This window comes from Micromys minutus (assembly GCF_963924665.1).
Source record: "Micromys minutus genome assembly, chromosome: 16".
NCBI lineage: Eukaryota > Metazoa > Chordata > Mammalia > Rodentia > Muridae > Micromys > Micromys minutus.
The window spans coordinates 54313035-54327864 of NC_137985.1; the positions used below are offsets into that span (position 1 = coordinate 54313035).

Genomic DNA, 14830 nt, shown 5'->3' on the forward strand with positions numbered 1-14830 from the left:
GCTCTCAGAGGAGGCAGGGACAAGTTCACTGGTAACATGGAATTGCAGGCTAGAGGACTGGGGATAGGCAGCTGTAGAGACTTTCTGAAAGTGGAGGAGGTGGTCTATGGAATGCTTGGAGAATAGATAGAAAAAAAAAAAAAATCCAACAACAACAACCACAAAGTGGGAAGGCCTGAGGCTGAGAGAAACACATACAGTGGAGGCAAGGGATGCTTCAGGCTGAGTGGAGTGAGGGATTATGGGAAGGGAGGCTTTTCTGATGGAGGCTTATTGCTACTAGAACTGTTTTGGAATGGAACCAGGTGGCAGAAACCTTGACTCACACATTTTCACAGACATTGTCAGTGGCAGGAGCAAGCTGAGGAAAAGATGAGTCTGAGGAGAGGAGGCTTACAAAGAATACCCAACATCACCTTCGTGAGAGAGAGTTTCTGTTGCAGCAAGAAGGGTCAACTAACTGAGACATCATCAACCCAAGTCCCAGGTGGTTCCCAAGTGCACCCCTTCCCCCTCAGGATGCCCAGGGCTATGCTGAGGGTTGCATTCGAGGCTGGGAGGGAACTGGAAGGACTGGGTCACCACCTCCCCGGATGCTGCCCTTCTTCCTTGGGAAGGAGCCAGCTGGGTACCCAGGGCCCAGGCTACTGCTGACTCAGTTGCTTTTAGTCAGCTCAGCATTCTGGCCTATGCCCTCTCTATGGGATTATTGAAAGTCTTTGTTGGTCAGGCCACAGACCACACCCCTGACGAGAGGCTTCCATGCCTGTAGGTTCTGCTTTGGGGAGGAAATGTGGGGCCCAGGAGTCATTCAGAGAGACCTGTAGCTGACAACAGTGGCCTTGGAGGTGTCACAGGCTGAGGACCATCATAGGTAAGCGGGTGGGCTTAATCAGATAGGGGTTCCTAATGAGAAGAGGTCTCTTACTGACAGCTAAAGACAGAGAGTCCTAGATAGGAAGAGCACCCCTTACAGGCTACACAGTAGGAGGCTGAGGGAACTCTGGGTTTTCAGGCTCCCAAAGAGGACTGGCCCTTTCTGAGGCAAAGGTAGGTTCCCCATTAGGTAAGAGCTACTTGAGAGGTGTGGGTGGCATCATTCCAACTCACCATGATCAGAATAGGAACCGGCTTGAAGTTTGGCCCATTAGCTCAGCTTCTGCACATTGTTTAACGCAGGGTCCCTCACACAGCAGCTGTGTGCCCATTCCCTTCCCTCCTGGCCTATGTCCCTGAGCTGGCAGGGGCTCTTAGGCATGGAGGAGGGTGGGGTGTCATGAAGCCAGTGTGGGTCATCATCCTCGGGTGGATCCTGCTGGTGCCCAGGGCAGGAACTGCCTGGAGAAGACCCCCAGAAGAGGCATCTTTCTACTACGAAACCTTTCCACCTGGTATGTCCATTCCTCCACTATTCTGTCCTTAGACTGTCTGTCTGTCTATCCATTTGTCAGTTTGATGGTCTTCCTACCTCGCCTGACTTGGCAAGGAATTGGAATTGGGTGCTATGGCCTCCTGTCTGGTAGGATGGGGGAAAACATCCATGTTTTAAATGTCCTGATGGAGAGGTGGAGGTCTGGGGTTGGGGTGTTCATCAGAATGCTTGTGCAGTCCTGGAAAGCCACGTTAAAGCCTTGACCATGCTAGTCAAGTACTTTGGTTCTGAGCTATATCACCAACCCAGAAATGAGTGCTTACTGCTCTTATAGAGGCCTGGGGTTCAGTTCCCAGCACCCACATCCATCTGGTGACTCATAACTGCCTGGATTTCCAACTCCATAGGGATCTAGGCCTTCTCCTGGCCTCTTCAGACACTTGTATTCATCAGCCTTCCCACCCAACACCCTCCCACACATCAGTACACAAACTGATAAAAATAAAAATCTAAAACAAGTTATTAATATCCACAGACAATGTATGCTAATTTGAGCTGTAATTGCACAAAAAAAATGTCTTTAATTCTGTATCTTCCCTCTCCCTGTCCCCTAAGTTCCTATTCCAGGGAGCTGGGGCAGGTCACAGAATGCCCCAAGCCTGGGCAGCATAGGTTGGAGCTCCCAAGGTAGGTGAAGTTGCAGTGGTCTAGGGTCTGGTGTGGGGTCTCTCTCTACAGGCTTCTCCTGGGGCGTGGGCAGTTCTGCCTACCAGACAGAAGGTGCATGGGACCAGGATGGGAAAGGGCCCAGCATCTGGGATGCCTTCACACATGACAGAAAGGGACAGGTGCTAGGAGAGGATACAGCAGACACAGCCTGTGATGGCTACTACAAAGTTCAGGTGAGTGAAGGGGGCTGTGTGTGCCATCCTGCCTGAGAGGTGGGAGTGGAGCATGTGGACATCTCGCTGACAATAAACCTGATGCTCTGCTCAACACCCTGTACCTGGCACAGCCCAAGAGGGTGGGGCAGCGGTGGCTGAACCTGGGAATAAGGAAAATGAAAAGGGCCCGCAACCAGGTGACAAAAAGCCCAGTGACTTGGTCTCAGAGCCTACAGGAGGGCACTGGGCAGCTCACCCTCAGATCCTCTGTTCTCCTTCAAGTTTATTGACAATCTTGCATGGGCTTTCTGTCTGTAAGCACATTGCCAGCGTGGGGCAAGAACTCATAGTAGAGCCATTGTAGAGGACACCACTTGGAGCTGCAGATGGGGGTGATCCTCCAGGTCCCCAAGACTTGTTTCCCCTCCTTCATAGCCCAGATGGCCTAGCTCTGCTCCCCCACCCTGTCTACACAGGAGGACATTGCCCTGCTGAAGGAACTACAAGTCAGTCACTACCGATTTTCTCTGTCTTGGCCACGGCTCCTGCCCACGGGGGTGAGAGGTAAAGTGATTAACGGTCTCTCCCCAGGCTCTGTGGGGATCAGTGTTAGGTGAGGGTTCAGCAGGTAACTGAGCTCCGGGCATACCAACGACATTCTTCTATGGCCCAGGACACTGGGCTGCGGGTGCTTCAGCCTGCAGAAGGCCGGGGGACCCAAGAATGTTGTACCCCAGAAGAAACACCAAGTTCAATTTCACTTGCAGCTGAAGAGGTGAATAAGAGAGGAATCAAATTCTACAGTGATCTCATTGACGCCCTACTGAAGAGCAACATTACCCCCATTGTGACCTTGCACCACTGGGATCTGCCACAGGTGAGGGTTTTGTTCAGTAGGTGCAGCAGGAGAGAGCCTGGTGTAAGGACTTAGAGCATCCAAAAGAATAAGCAGAGCCTGGAGTCTGACTCTGGACAGAAAGGTGTGGTGAGTGATTATCTTCGCTTATTCTTGCTTTTCTGACAGAATGCCACAGCCTGGTGAAATTAAAAAACATCATTAGCTTGTCTCAGATCTGCAGTGCAGGGTCAGGGTGCCAAAAAGTATCTGTGAACTAGGGACTGGCCGGTGCTTCCAAAATGGTATCTTAAACATGGTGTTCTCTAGGGGGCGCTGTGTTCCTACAAGGCAGAGCGGAGAGGAGAGAGATGGTTCATTGGACCATCCTCAGCATCCACATAAAAAGGCAGGCATAGTGAGTAGAATGTACCTGCAATCCTAGTATTTGATGAAGATACCTGAAGTTGATTCAACCCCCCAATCCCCACACATAAGCTGGGAGGCCATGCTGTAGTAAATGAAGAGTGTGATTCTAATGTTTTCCAGAACATTCAGCATAAGGGGAAAAAAAGGTCTTGTGTGTATGTACGTATGCTGTTGGGTATCGAAACCAGGACTTCGTGCCTGCTAGGCAAGCCCTCTACCCCTGAAACTAAAGAAGCCCAAATGTTTCTGGACTCAGGTTTGGTGACACAGTGTATTCCACCTGTTCTGCTCCAGCCCCGTTTTCCTTTGTCTGAGGCAGTACTGTTTACCCTCGTCCATAGCCACCCTGCCCAGCCATGTCCCAGGATGCTTCAGAAATCTCTGTCAACATCCAGGCTCTTTTTCTTCTTTCACCTGGGTCTCACAAAGGTCACAGCCAAGCAGATGGTATATAGCCTGTGACCTGTACCAGCTGGTGCTGGGTCCTGAGTTCTGTGGAGGGGTGGAGGAGAAGGTTCGGGGAGAAGGTGTGTTGTAGTCAGAATGAAAAAAGGAGAGGGTAGGCCGAGAGCTTCTGGGTGGGAAGAGCTTGCTGTGGGACTTTACTGGAGACTGGGGGCGTGGCCTGAGACTTCAGGTTTCAAGCGAGGGCAACTGGAAACTGGGTTGGGGTTTATTAAAAGGCTTATTAACTGGGGCAGAGAATGCAACAGGTTTGCAGTTTTTCACTTTGAGCTTCTACCAAAGAGGTTTTTTTTACTAATAGTAGAAGCTCTGGGGAGTGCCCTGACTTCAGCAAGACCCTCCAAATCCTCCCCAGCGCTCTCCTATCAGCTCCAGGCTTCCAGGTTGTCACAACGAGTATTCTAGACACTCCCCAGTATCACATCTCACCCAGGACCTACCCATGAAGACCTCAAGTTTACTAAGTACTTGAGGATGACCCTGAAAATTTTTATTTATTTATTTATTTTTGAGACAGGGTTTCAAAAAAAAAAAAAAAAAAAAAATCCTGGCTTGGAACTCACTCTGTAGACCAGGCTGACCTCAAACTCAGAGATCCGCTTGCTTCTGCCCGCTGAGTGCTGAGATTAAAGGCATGCACCACCACTGCCAGGCTACCTTGAATTTCTGATCCTCCTGCCTCTACCTCCTGAGTGCTGGGGTGAAAGGCATGTGCCCCTATGTCTGGTTTACATCTTAAATACTCCAATCTGTCAGCTTCTTTCTAAGCAGGCATTTCCAGCTTCCTCTGGTCCCTTAGTTAGGCATTAAAGGATGCTCTGTGCCCTGCTGCCCTGCATCTCTGCTCCCGTTTGTATATTATAGTGGCCCATGCTTTTCCCAGACACTTCACCAATGTCTATAGTCTCCCCAGGGCGCCAGCTTCTCTCTCTGTTGACAGATGCTCCAGGAGACATACGGTGGGTGGCAGAATGTGAGTATGACCCAATACTTCAGGGACTATGCTGACCTGTGTTTTGAGGTCTTTGGGGACCGAGTGAAGTACTGGCTTACATTCAGCGATCCTCGGGTAAGTTGGGGCTCTTCTTCAGATAGGGAGACAGGGATGTGCCCTGCTTTCTCTCACGATCCTGGGGTCCCCACTCCCTGTCTCTGCAGACAATGGTAGAAAAGGGCTATGAGACCGGTCTCCATGCACCAGGCCTGAGGCTCCAGGGTACTGGCCTGTACGTGGCTGCGCACCATATTATTAAGGTAAGCCAGATCCTTCTGGGGCAAAGGGTAGGCTCCAGGCAGGGTCTTTGCCTCAGGGGTCAGTATGTTCCCCAGGCCCTTGCACCCTGAGGATGTGTAGAGGGCAAGCACTTATTAAATGGATGGCTTATCCTTTTATTGACCCTGTGGTCTCACTCCTCAGACTGCTCTAGTGTGGAGCTGAGCACAACATCTGTGCTGCCTTTCCAGAGACCTATATGAACAATTTAGAGACAGTAAACGATGGGCTAGGGGGTAGTTCAGTTGGAAGAGCACTTATTTGGCATGGGCAAAACCCAGGCGTTAGTCCCTAGTGTGGGGGTGGGGTAGCAATAGCAAAAGCACACAGAATGGCTTCTGCCGAATTTAGAAGATGCTTCCTCAACAGTTCAGGGGAAGCGGTACCTCTGGAAGTCAGAGGGAGGGAGCCTGTGTGGTATTTTGAGTCTGGATTCAAGAACATGGGGCATTTGAAGTTGGAGTGCTAGAGTGAGAAAGGCCACTCCCTGGCGAGCAAGATGGTTCAGCAAGTGGGTGGATGCTTGCTGCTGAGACTGACTTGGGTTTGATTCCTGATATGGTGGAAGGGGAGACTCTATTCCTCTGCTGCCACACATAAATAAACTAACGAGAGGAAGAAGGAAACGAATGGAGGCAGAGCAGCGGATGCGCTGGGTCCATTCAGGGATTCCTTCTTTCAGGCGCACGCCCAAGCTTGGCATTCTTATAACACCAAGTGGCGAAGCAAACAGCAAGGTGAGCTGGGACCCTCGGGCTCAGACCCAGACCCAGACCCAGACCCAGATAGAGCCCTATCCTGCCTCTCCCTAACCTGATTTCCTTCCTTTAAGGTCTGGTGGGGATTTCACTGAACTGTGACTGGGGGGAACCTATGGACATCAACAACCCCTACGACATCGAGGCTGCTGAGCGATACCTACAGTTCTGTCTCGGTTGGTTTGCCAACCCTATTTATGCTGGTGACTACCCCCAAGTCATGAAGAACCACATTGGTGAGCTAAGTCATTATTTTTTCTAACTTATTTTGGTATGTGTGTTTATGTATGTGCAGGCATATGTGTTAAGGTGTATATACCCACATATACATTCATATGCATGTGGAAATCAGAGGACAATCTCCTGAGTTGGTCTGAAGCCATCAACCACCTTGTATTTTGAGACAGGGTCTCTCACTGGAGTGGAGCTTATCCAGTAGGCAGAACTAACTGGCCAGTAAGCTCTAGGAATCCACCTGGCTCTACCTTTCCAGTGCTGGAATTCAAGTATGTACCACCATGCTCACCTTAAAGATTATTAGTGTGTGTGTGTGGTGTGTGTTCATGCCATAGCACATATGTGGAAGTCCTAGAGTTGGGATCCAGGGGATGAACTCAGGTTGACAAGTTTGCACATCAAATATCTTTATCTGCTGAGCCATCCCAACAGCCCACACTCAAGGTTTTTTTCTTTAGTAAACAAGGGGTTAGGGAGTCAGGTCCTCATGCTTACAAGGCAAGCTTTTACTAATGGAGCTATTTCCCCAGCCCCAAACTTTTTAAGACAGTACATATTTGTTGGGAGGCAGGATGTTCCATTTCCCAGGACCTACATGGTAGGAGAAGAGATTCCTTCGTGTTGCCCTCCTCTGACATCTATACTGTTGCCATAGCATCCCACCAAATGTAAATAAAAACTACTAAATGCCTAGCTGTGTATCTTTACTAGTCTAGGCAACAGAAACACTACAGACACACTCAGACACACGTTTATTACTGTCGTATTCACAGTAGCCAGAAAATGGGACCAACCTAGATACTCATCAACAGAAGAATAATGGAAATGTGGTCTATATACACACTGGAGTTTTATTTGGCCACTAAAAAGAGAAGTCATGATTCTTGTGGTTAATATAAATTGGAATTAAAAAAATAAACATGCATGTCTTCTCTCAAAGAAATAATTTAAGTGGTGTGTGCGTGTGTGTGTGTGTTTAGAGGGATACTTCAAGAACAAAAGAGACTTCTCTATCTCTTCCTTTTTTTGCTTTTGGTTTTTCAAGACTGGGTTTCTCTGTGTAATAATAGCCCTGCCTGTCCTGGAACTCCCTTTGTAGACCAGGCTGGCCTCAATTCTCAGAGAAGGCACCATCAATGGTGTGACTTACTTGAAGCCTTGATTGGCCACATTTTGCCACTATGCCAGGGTTGAGCTGGTTCCCCCAACCCCTGTTGAAATCCCTACAGCTATTCAGATCATGAAAAAATAATTCAAAGTGCTAAAGCTGGTAGCTTCAGACACCTTACAGTTAAGGAAGCTGTGCTGAGTGGTTTGGTGGCCACTGAGGTGTGGATGTGGTTTTATATCGGAGAGATCATAGGCAAATGTGGCATTGTTGCTATGATGTTTGAAGACCAATCTTTAGTCTTATTTGAATGTTCTTGGACCATGTGTAATGAGGCTGCGATCTGAATAAAGTCCTAGCTGTGGAATAAAAATAAAAGATTTTATGTGCACGAGTATTTGCCCACATGTAGGTATGTGCATGTGTGTTCCTTGTACCTTTGGATGTTAAGAGGCTATTGAAACCCTGGAACTAGAGTTATGGCCAGTTGTGAGCTGCCACATGGGTGCTGAGAATGGAACCTAGGTCCCCTGCAAGAGCAGTTAAGTGCTCTTAACTGCTAAACCACTGCGTTCCAGCTTACACACCACCATTTTAGCAGCATTGTGGGACACAGCAAAATGACTGTAAGAAATAAGACTTGCTTAAATCCTCTTGTTCTCTCCTGTTAGGAACCAAGAGTGCCGAGCAAGGCCTGGAGATGTCAAGGTTGCCCACGTTCTCCCTGCAGGAGAAGAGCTACCTTAAAGGGACATCTGACTTCTTAGGACTGGGCCATTTTACCACCCGATACATCACTCAAAGGAAATATCCCTCCCACCAGGGGCCCAGCTACCAGAATGACCGGGACTTAGTGGAGCTTGTGGACCCCAACTGGCCAGAAATGGGGTCTCCATGGCTCTATTCTGTGCCGTGGGGATTCAGGAGGCTTCTCAACTTTGCCCAGGTACTTATTGAATCAAGTCATGTAAGACCTTCAGACCTGAGTTTAGTCTCTCCCAGACACTCAGGTGACTACATATGAAGCTGATAAAGCTCTACATCAGACTGAAAGCCCAGCCCTCGGGAGGCTGACTGCAGTATTCAGTCCTTGCCTCTACATACTGCGTACTGAGCTCAAGGCCAGTCTGAAGTGCTTGAGAGTCTACCTCAAAGGAACAAACAACAGCAGAAAACAACAAAAAAGTTAATGAGCCAAGAAAATTCAGCCCCCTGCTTCTCACAGCTACTAAACGCAGGCCTTATAGATTGACGCTTACTACTGATAAGGGAGATTAGGGGAGGAGATTCCCTAGAGCCACATGTTTGGGCTGGGGATTGGAAAGCTGCAAGGGTTCTTAGCCAGTCATTTCCATAGTCCCTTGGTCTAAGTTTTTAAGATTACCCTCAGACAATTTCACACGTACCTGATGCATTTTGATCACATCTACTTTCCATCATCTGTCTCCCTACCCCAACTCCTGCTTAACCCCTTCTTCCAACAAGTGCGCTTCCTACTTTCACATCTTTGTGTGTCTGTGTGCATGGCCTGCCGAGGCTAGCTGGATTGCTTACCAGCACATGGTTAGAGGTTATTTACAGGAACAGCTAAACACTGGGTATACCAGTAAAGAAAGTGACTACTCTTCCTTCAGGAACATTTAGCTGTTTTAAGGCCCATCTAATTTGAAAGGGAATTCATGGCAAAGAATAAGACCTGGAGAGCATTTTCTCCAAGCCAGGCTTCCATATCAGCTCACTGGCCTACATTCATCTCTCAACATGTTAGCCAACACCTACTAAGCATGCCACCTATTAAGACCCAACATGCACTTCAACAGAATATGACAGCCATGTGGGGTTTATTCTCCTCTCACTTTCAGACTCAGTACGGTGATCCTCCTATATATGTGACAGAAAGTGGAGCACCCCAAAAGCTACACTGCACTCAGCTCTGTGATGAGTGGAGAATTCAGTACCTTAAAGGATACATCAATGAAATGTTAAAAGGTGAGATAAAACTAAGATTTGCTTCACATGTTCTGTTTAGACAAAATTCAATCTATCATCTACCTTCAACTAAAACCTGCTTCTAAATCTCACAGAAACAACTTAACGCTGTTTATGCTTCTAAACAAAGGAGACTTATTAAGAATGGAGTCATTTGTCTTCATAGCTATAAAAGATGGCGTGGATATAAAAGGGTATACCTCCTGGTCTCTGTTGGATAAGTTTGAATGGGAGAAAGGCTATGCAGATAAATATGGATTCTACTATGTTGCATTCAATGTGAGAAACAAACCTCGATATCCTAAGGCTTCTGTTCGGTATTACAAGGAGATCATCACAGCCAATGGGTTTCCAAACCCACAAGAGGTAGGGTGGCAACTTATCCATGACACTTGTTCTGGTCTTCTCCTTTCTTTCAAGGAAGGGTTGGCTCTCAGGGACCAAACCAGTAAAGATGTCAATGGTTTTCTGGGCTGCTGTAGCCAGATTGTCCAGGGCTTTACCTGTGACAGACAAGGCTTCTACCACTGAGCGCCAGCTCCAAATGTTGCCTTCTCCTACCCATCCCTTTGGGGTTTATTCACATCTAGAACATAGTCAAACATTAAGACTAGAAGAGATGAATTAGATGGCAATTCTGATGAATTAAAAATGTTGCCCTGATAACAGACACTACCTACTCTTCAATATGTAAAATATTCTGGAAATCAAATGTAGGACTCTTTTCCCACCACAATGGTGCACGTGCACACACACAAACATATACACATGCACGCACTGCCTCTAAGGCAAGATAAAACAGAAACAAACAAAACCAGAAACAAACTCCCTACCTACCCACAGACAGGGTTTCTCTGTGCAGCTCTGCATGTCCTGTAACTCGCTCTGTAGACTAGTTTGGTCTTGAACTCCTGAATCCACTTGCCTTTGCCTCCAGAGTGCTGGGATCAAAGGTGTGCACTGTCACTGCCTGGCTAAACTTTAAGCTTTTAAAACCTACCAAATGGGATGTCTTGTTGCTCTTGTTTAGTTCTCAGCACAACTGCCTCCAACTCTAGCTACAGGGTATCCAACACCCACTTCTGGTCTCCAAGGGCACATACAGGTGCATCACAAAAACAAATAAACCAAAACAAAATCATATTTCCTATCAGTTCTACTTTGTATATATCTGCCATCAACATACATAAACCATAAATTATGATGTGGAAGATTGTAATAAAAAAATTACAAACAAATCTGACCGGCTTGTTAGAATTGGCTCAGGGTTAACCAAGTGGGTTCACAGTGAGGACAGTGACCACATCCCTCAGGGTCAGTCAGTACTAGAAAGCAGTACATAAAGCTCGGGTGTAGCCCAAGGTCCGCTTCAGCTACATAGCCAATTTGTGGCCAGTCAGGGCTATATAATGTGATAGTCTCAAAAAAAAAAGGAAAAAAGAAAAGAAAAGTAATATCCAAGCTGGGGGTAGATTTAAAAATGTGTTTGTCTTGGTGAGAATGACAAGCTTGTGAAGGATTTTGGCCAAGCCGAATGACACGATGCATTGAAATTTCGTAAAAAATGTATCTCGTTTATTCTAAAAACAAATTTAAGCATAGGAAAATAGTAAGGCAAACTTATCAAGTGGGTTTTTGGGTTCTTATTAGGTGGAAAGTTGGCGTCTCAAAGCCTTGGAAACTTGCTCCATCAACAACCAGATGCTTGCCACAGGTAAGCATCTTATCTTTGATAACTATATAATATTACATATGATGGCATTACCAAAAGTCTCAAAATCATTTACCTAAAAATCAATATTCCCAACCATTTATGACTGAAAATGTCTTTTTCCTTAGTGTTAACTTGTCTTTACAAGCATTTTAAAATTTTTTATTTTTTGGATAGTAAGACTAATAGAAGCCAGGCTTTGTACATACCAAGCAAGCTAAACCCCCAGTCTACACAGCATCTTAAACTGTCCATTCATCCACACTGAGCCCAGACTAACATGGGCTAAAGACTCTACCTCAAACAAACAAAATTATGTAAGCAAAAGCATGCAAACACCAGGGAAATGAGGATAGCTACCGTGTGTGTATGTGTGTGTGTGCATGCGCACACAAACCAGAGGACAACCTAGCGTAATACTTAGGAACTTGAACCACTTCTGTGGAGAACAAGTCTCTCACTGGCCATGGAGTGCATCACTTAGTGTAGACTGGCTAGCCAGCAAGTTCTGGGCCTTTCCTGTCTATTCCCCTGGGCCTGGGTTACAAGTACACTGCACCTCACCAACTTATCACTTTTATGTGGGTTCTAGAGGCCAAACAAGACAAATTAAGCAAGTGATTTTTGTGTGGGTGGCATTGCTATAGATTGAACCCAGAGCTTCAAAAACACTAAGTGCTCTACCACTGAGCTACTTCTTACCTTTTCAGAAATGCTGAATTTACTGCTAATTACACACACACACACACACACACACACACACACACACACACACACGTGCGTGAAAGATAGATAGATAGATAGAGAGAGAGAGAACACGTGAGGCATTCAGAGGACAACTTTGTGGTATTGGTTCTCTTTCATCTTTACAAGGGTTCTAGGGATTGAACTCGGATGGCCAGGATTGGGTGCCCAGTGTCTTCACTCACTAAGCCATCTTATCAGCCCTACTTTTTGCCTGTATGTGTATCATGTTCATATCTGATAACCGAGGAAGACAGAAGATGGTGTCCAATCCCCTGGAATTGAGTTACAGTGAACTCTCATGTGGATGCTGGGAATCAAACCTCTGTCCTCTGGGACAGTGCTCTTGACCACTGAGCCGTCCCTGCAGCCACTGCCCTACTTTCTGAGACAGGTTTTCATTAACTTGCTTAGAATGGCTTTAAGCTCAACAGTTGAGATAGGCCCTTGAACAGTTCCTCCTGCTCCTGCCTCCCAAAGCTAGGATACAGGCTTGTAAGAAGTCTTCAATAAATAACTACTCAGTGCTAATATTTTAGAGTTATTTTAAGCCTTAAAGATAACAGCAATAAACAAAGTTACTGTCTTCACCCTCTTAAAAGGGACCATATTTTTTTTCTTTTATGTGCATTGGTGTTTTGGCTGCATGTGTGTCTGTGTGAGGGCATCAAAACCTCTGGAACTGGAATTCCAGACAGTTGTGAGCTCCCATGTGAATGCTGGGGTTTGAACATGGGTCCTTTGGAAGAGCAGCCAGCACTCTTAACCACTGAACCATCTCTACAGCCCCTTGTTTATTTTTCCAGACAAGGTTACTCTGTGTATGCCTGGCTGTCCTGGAACTCAGAGATCTGCCTGCCTCTGCCCCCCGAGTGTTGTAATTAAAGGTATACTTTCTTATGCAGTGGGTTCTAAAAGGACCCAAGATACAGAATACCACCAGTGTTTCTGAAACCCATTTTTCTGCATAAATGCAATCAAAGAAATATTCTTCTTGTTTTAGTGTTGTTCTTTAATGTGGGGTCAAAGCAGGTGGTGTAGAAAGCTTCACTTCAACTGAGCTACCTTTCGTACCTTATGTAACCATGCATCCCCACACTCATAAATACCTAGGCCATAGTCTATATAGTTCACCAAATCAAGGCAAATGCAACATGGTTGTTACAAGCATTTGCTGACTAGCCTGTGAGCTTCATGGTCTTCCATTGGATTGGTGGATATAACACTTAGCTCTTTAATTTTTTTAAAATTTATATGAGTACATTGTAGCTGTCTTCTACACACCAGATCTCAATATAGTTGGTCGTGAGCCACCATGTGGTTGCTGAGAATTAAACTCAGAAACTCTGGAAGAGCAGTCAGTGCTCTTAACTGCTAAGCCATCTCTTCAGCTCCAACACTTAGCTCTAAAGATTAAACCACACAACATTGTCAAATAATTTAACATTTTAGTGAATTTTTGTTTTAACAAAGAAATAAGTGTTATAATTACCATTAGAAATTGCAATATATGATTATATGAGATATATCGAGAATAACAAACTCAAAAAGCTAAAAATGTTTCCAATGGATTTTTTTTTCCTTTTGGAGACAGGGTTTCTCTTTGTAGCTGTGGCTTTTCTGGAACTTTCTCTGTAGACCAGGCTGCCTCCTCAGTGCTGGGATTAAAGGTGTGCACTACCATGCCCAGCCCAAAAGTCCCCTGGTAAAAACCCAGAGAACCCATGGAATATAGGTGCTAATATTTTGAGATTAATGCAATGTCAGCACAATATTAAGCATACTCAAGCATGATAAAATACCCCCAGATTTTCTGTGACATTTCCAGCTCTCAGGTAAGTTTTGTGCGATGGTAAGGATTCCCAAAAACTGTGTATATACCATGCGAATGCACTGCCTTTGTCCCATGGCCCCAAAACTCCACTTCAAGGTAATGTTTGATTTACTAGTTCATTTTTACAACAAATGAGAAAAATTAGAACCACAGTGGCCCATCTCCTTTAGTTTTTGCTTCAAAACAAAGCTCAGTTCTGGTGGAATGTTCTCTGTCCATTTCAGAGCCCTTGCTTAGGCACATGCACATGGCTTCAGAGATTGTGGTCCCCACAGTCTGCACCCTCTCCATCCTCATTGCTGCCCTGCTGCTGACACTTCTCCTCAGGAGCCACAGCTGAGACGGGGATCTCATCTCCATCTTCTGTCGGAGCATCTTCAGGATCACTCTTCTCTGCTTCAGAAGTTCATGTGATGTCTAATTTTTAGGCTCTGAAAATTAGCTCACCCCCCCACACGCTTGGTTTTATGCTGGGATTTAAGAATAAGAAAATAAAATAGGCATAAATAAAATAAAAGTAACCTGTAGTCTCAGCTCTCCTCAAGTCAGAGTTAATACTTGGCTATCATTCATACATCTCATTTTTCAAAATTAGGAACACAGTGTATAGTTTTATAACTTGATGATTTTTCATTTATCTGGAAAAATTACTTTAATGTACAAATCACTGTCTCTGAGCAGTGTCCTATCTGATGGCCATCCTCAATCTAAAACCCTTTCAGGCTGAAGACTATTAGCTAGGCAGGTGGGCAGCAAGTGAGCAGGATATGTACCTCTTGAGGGAGACCATGAGTGACAGCCACTGCACTGTGGCCAGCAAAGAAGACTTTACAATACCACACTCTGATGGCAAACCAAAGTTTTGTCTTGTTTTCAATTTAAACTAAAGCTAGGTGCAGGGCTGGAGAGAAGTCTCAGTGGTTAAGAGCACTGACTGCTCTTCCAGAGGTCCTGAGTTCAATTCCCATCAACTACATGGTGGCTCACAACCATCTGTAATGGGATCTGATGCCATCTTCTGGTGTGTCTGAGGACAGCTACAGTATACTCATATACATAAGATAAATCTTAAAAAAAAAAAAAGCGAGGTGCAGTAGAGTATGCCTTTAATACCAGCACTCAGGATGCAGAGAGAGAGAGAGTTCTGTGAATTCAAAGTTAGCTGGATCTACATAGTGAGCTCCAGAGATC

The 14830-nt window shown here is 45.8% G+C and overlaps 1 protein-coding gene across 3 annotated transcripts; it reads left to right on the plus strand.

Annotated features, from left to right (window-relative positions):
• Positions 1-1276: 1276 nt before the first annotated feature.
• Positions 1277-14103, plus strand: LCTL (lactase like; the record flags this gene model as incomplete). Of its 3 annotated transcripts, XM_080929982.1 has the most annotated exons (13): positions 1277-1391; positions 2111-2274; positions 2733-2820; positions 3024-3133; positions 4926-5054; positions 5144-5239; positions 5941-5995; positions 6091-6252; positions 8033-8307; positions 9224-9350; positions 9517-9716; positions 11001-11064; positions 13864-14103. In XM_080929982.1, 13 exons carry the CDS (start codon positions 1277-1279, stop codon positions 13977-13979), a joined length of 1701 nt encoding a protein of 566 aa, XP_080786108.1. In that variant the 3' UTR covers positions 13980-14103. The 3 variants fall into 3 exon arrangements, with proteins under 3 accessions (XP_080786108.1, XP_080786109.1, XP_080786110.1); XM_080929983.1 differs by lacking the exons at positions 1277-1391; positions 2111-2274; positions 2733-2820; ... (1 more) ...; positions 9517-9716; positions 11001-11064 and having other exon boundaries at positions 4965-5054; XM_080929984.1 differs by lacking the exons at positions 1277-1391; positions 2111-2274; positions 2733-2820; ... (2 more) ...; positions 9517-9716; positions 11001-11064 and having other exon boundaries at positions 4965-5054.
• Positions 14104-14830: the final 727 nt, after the last annotated feature.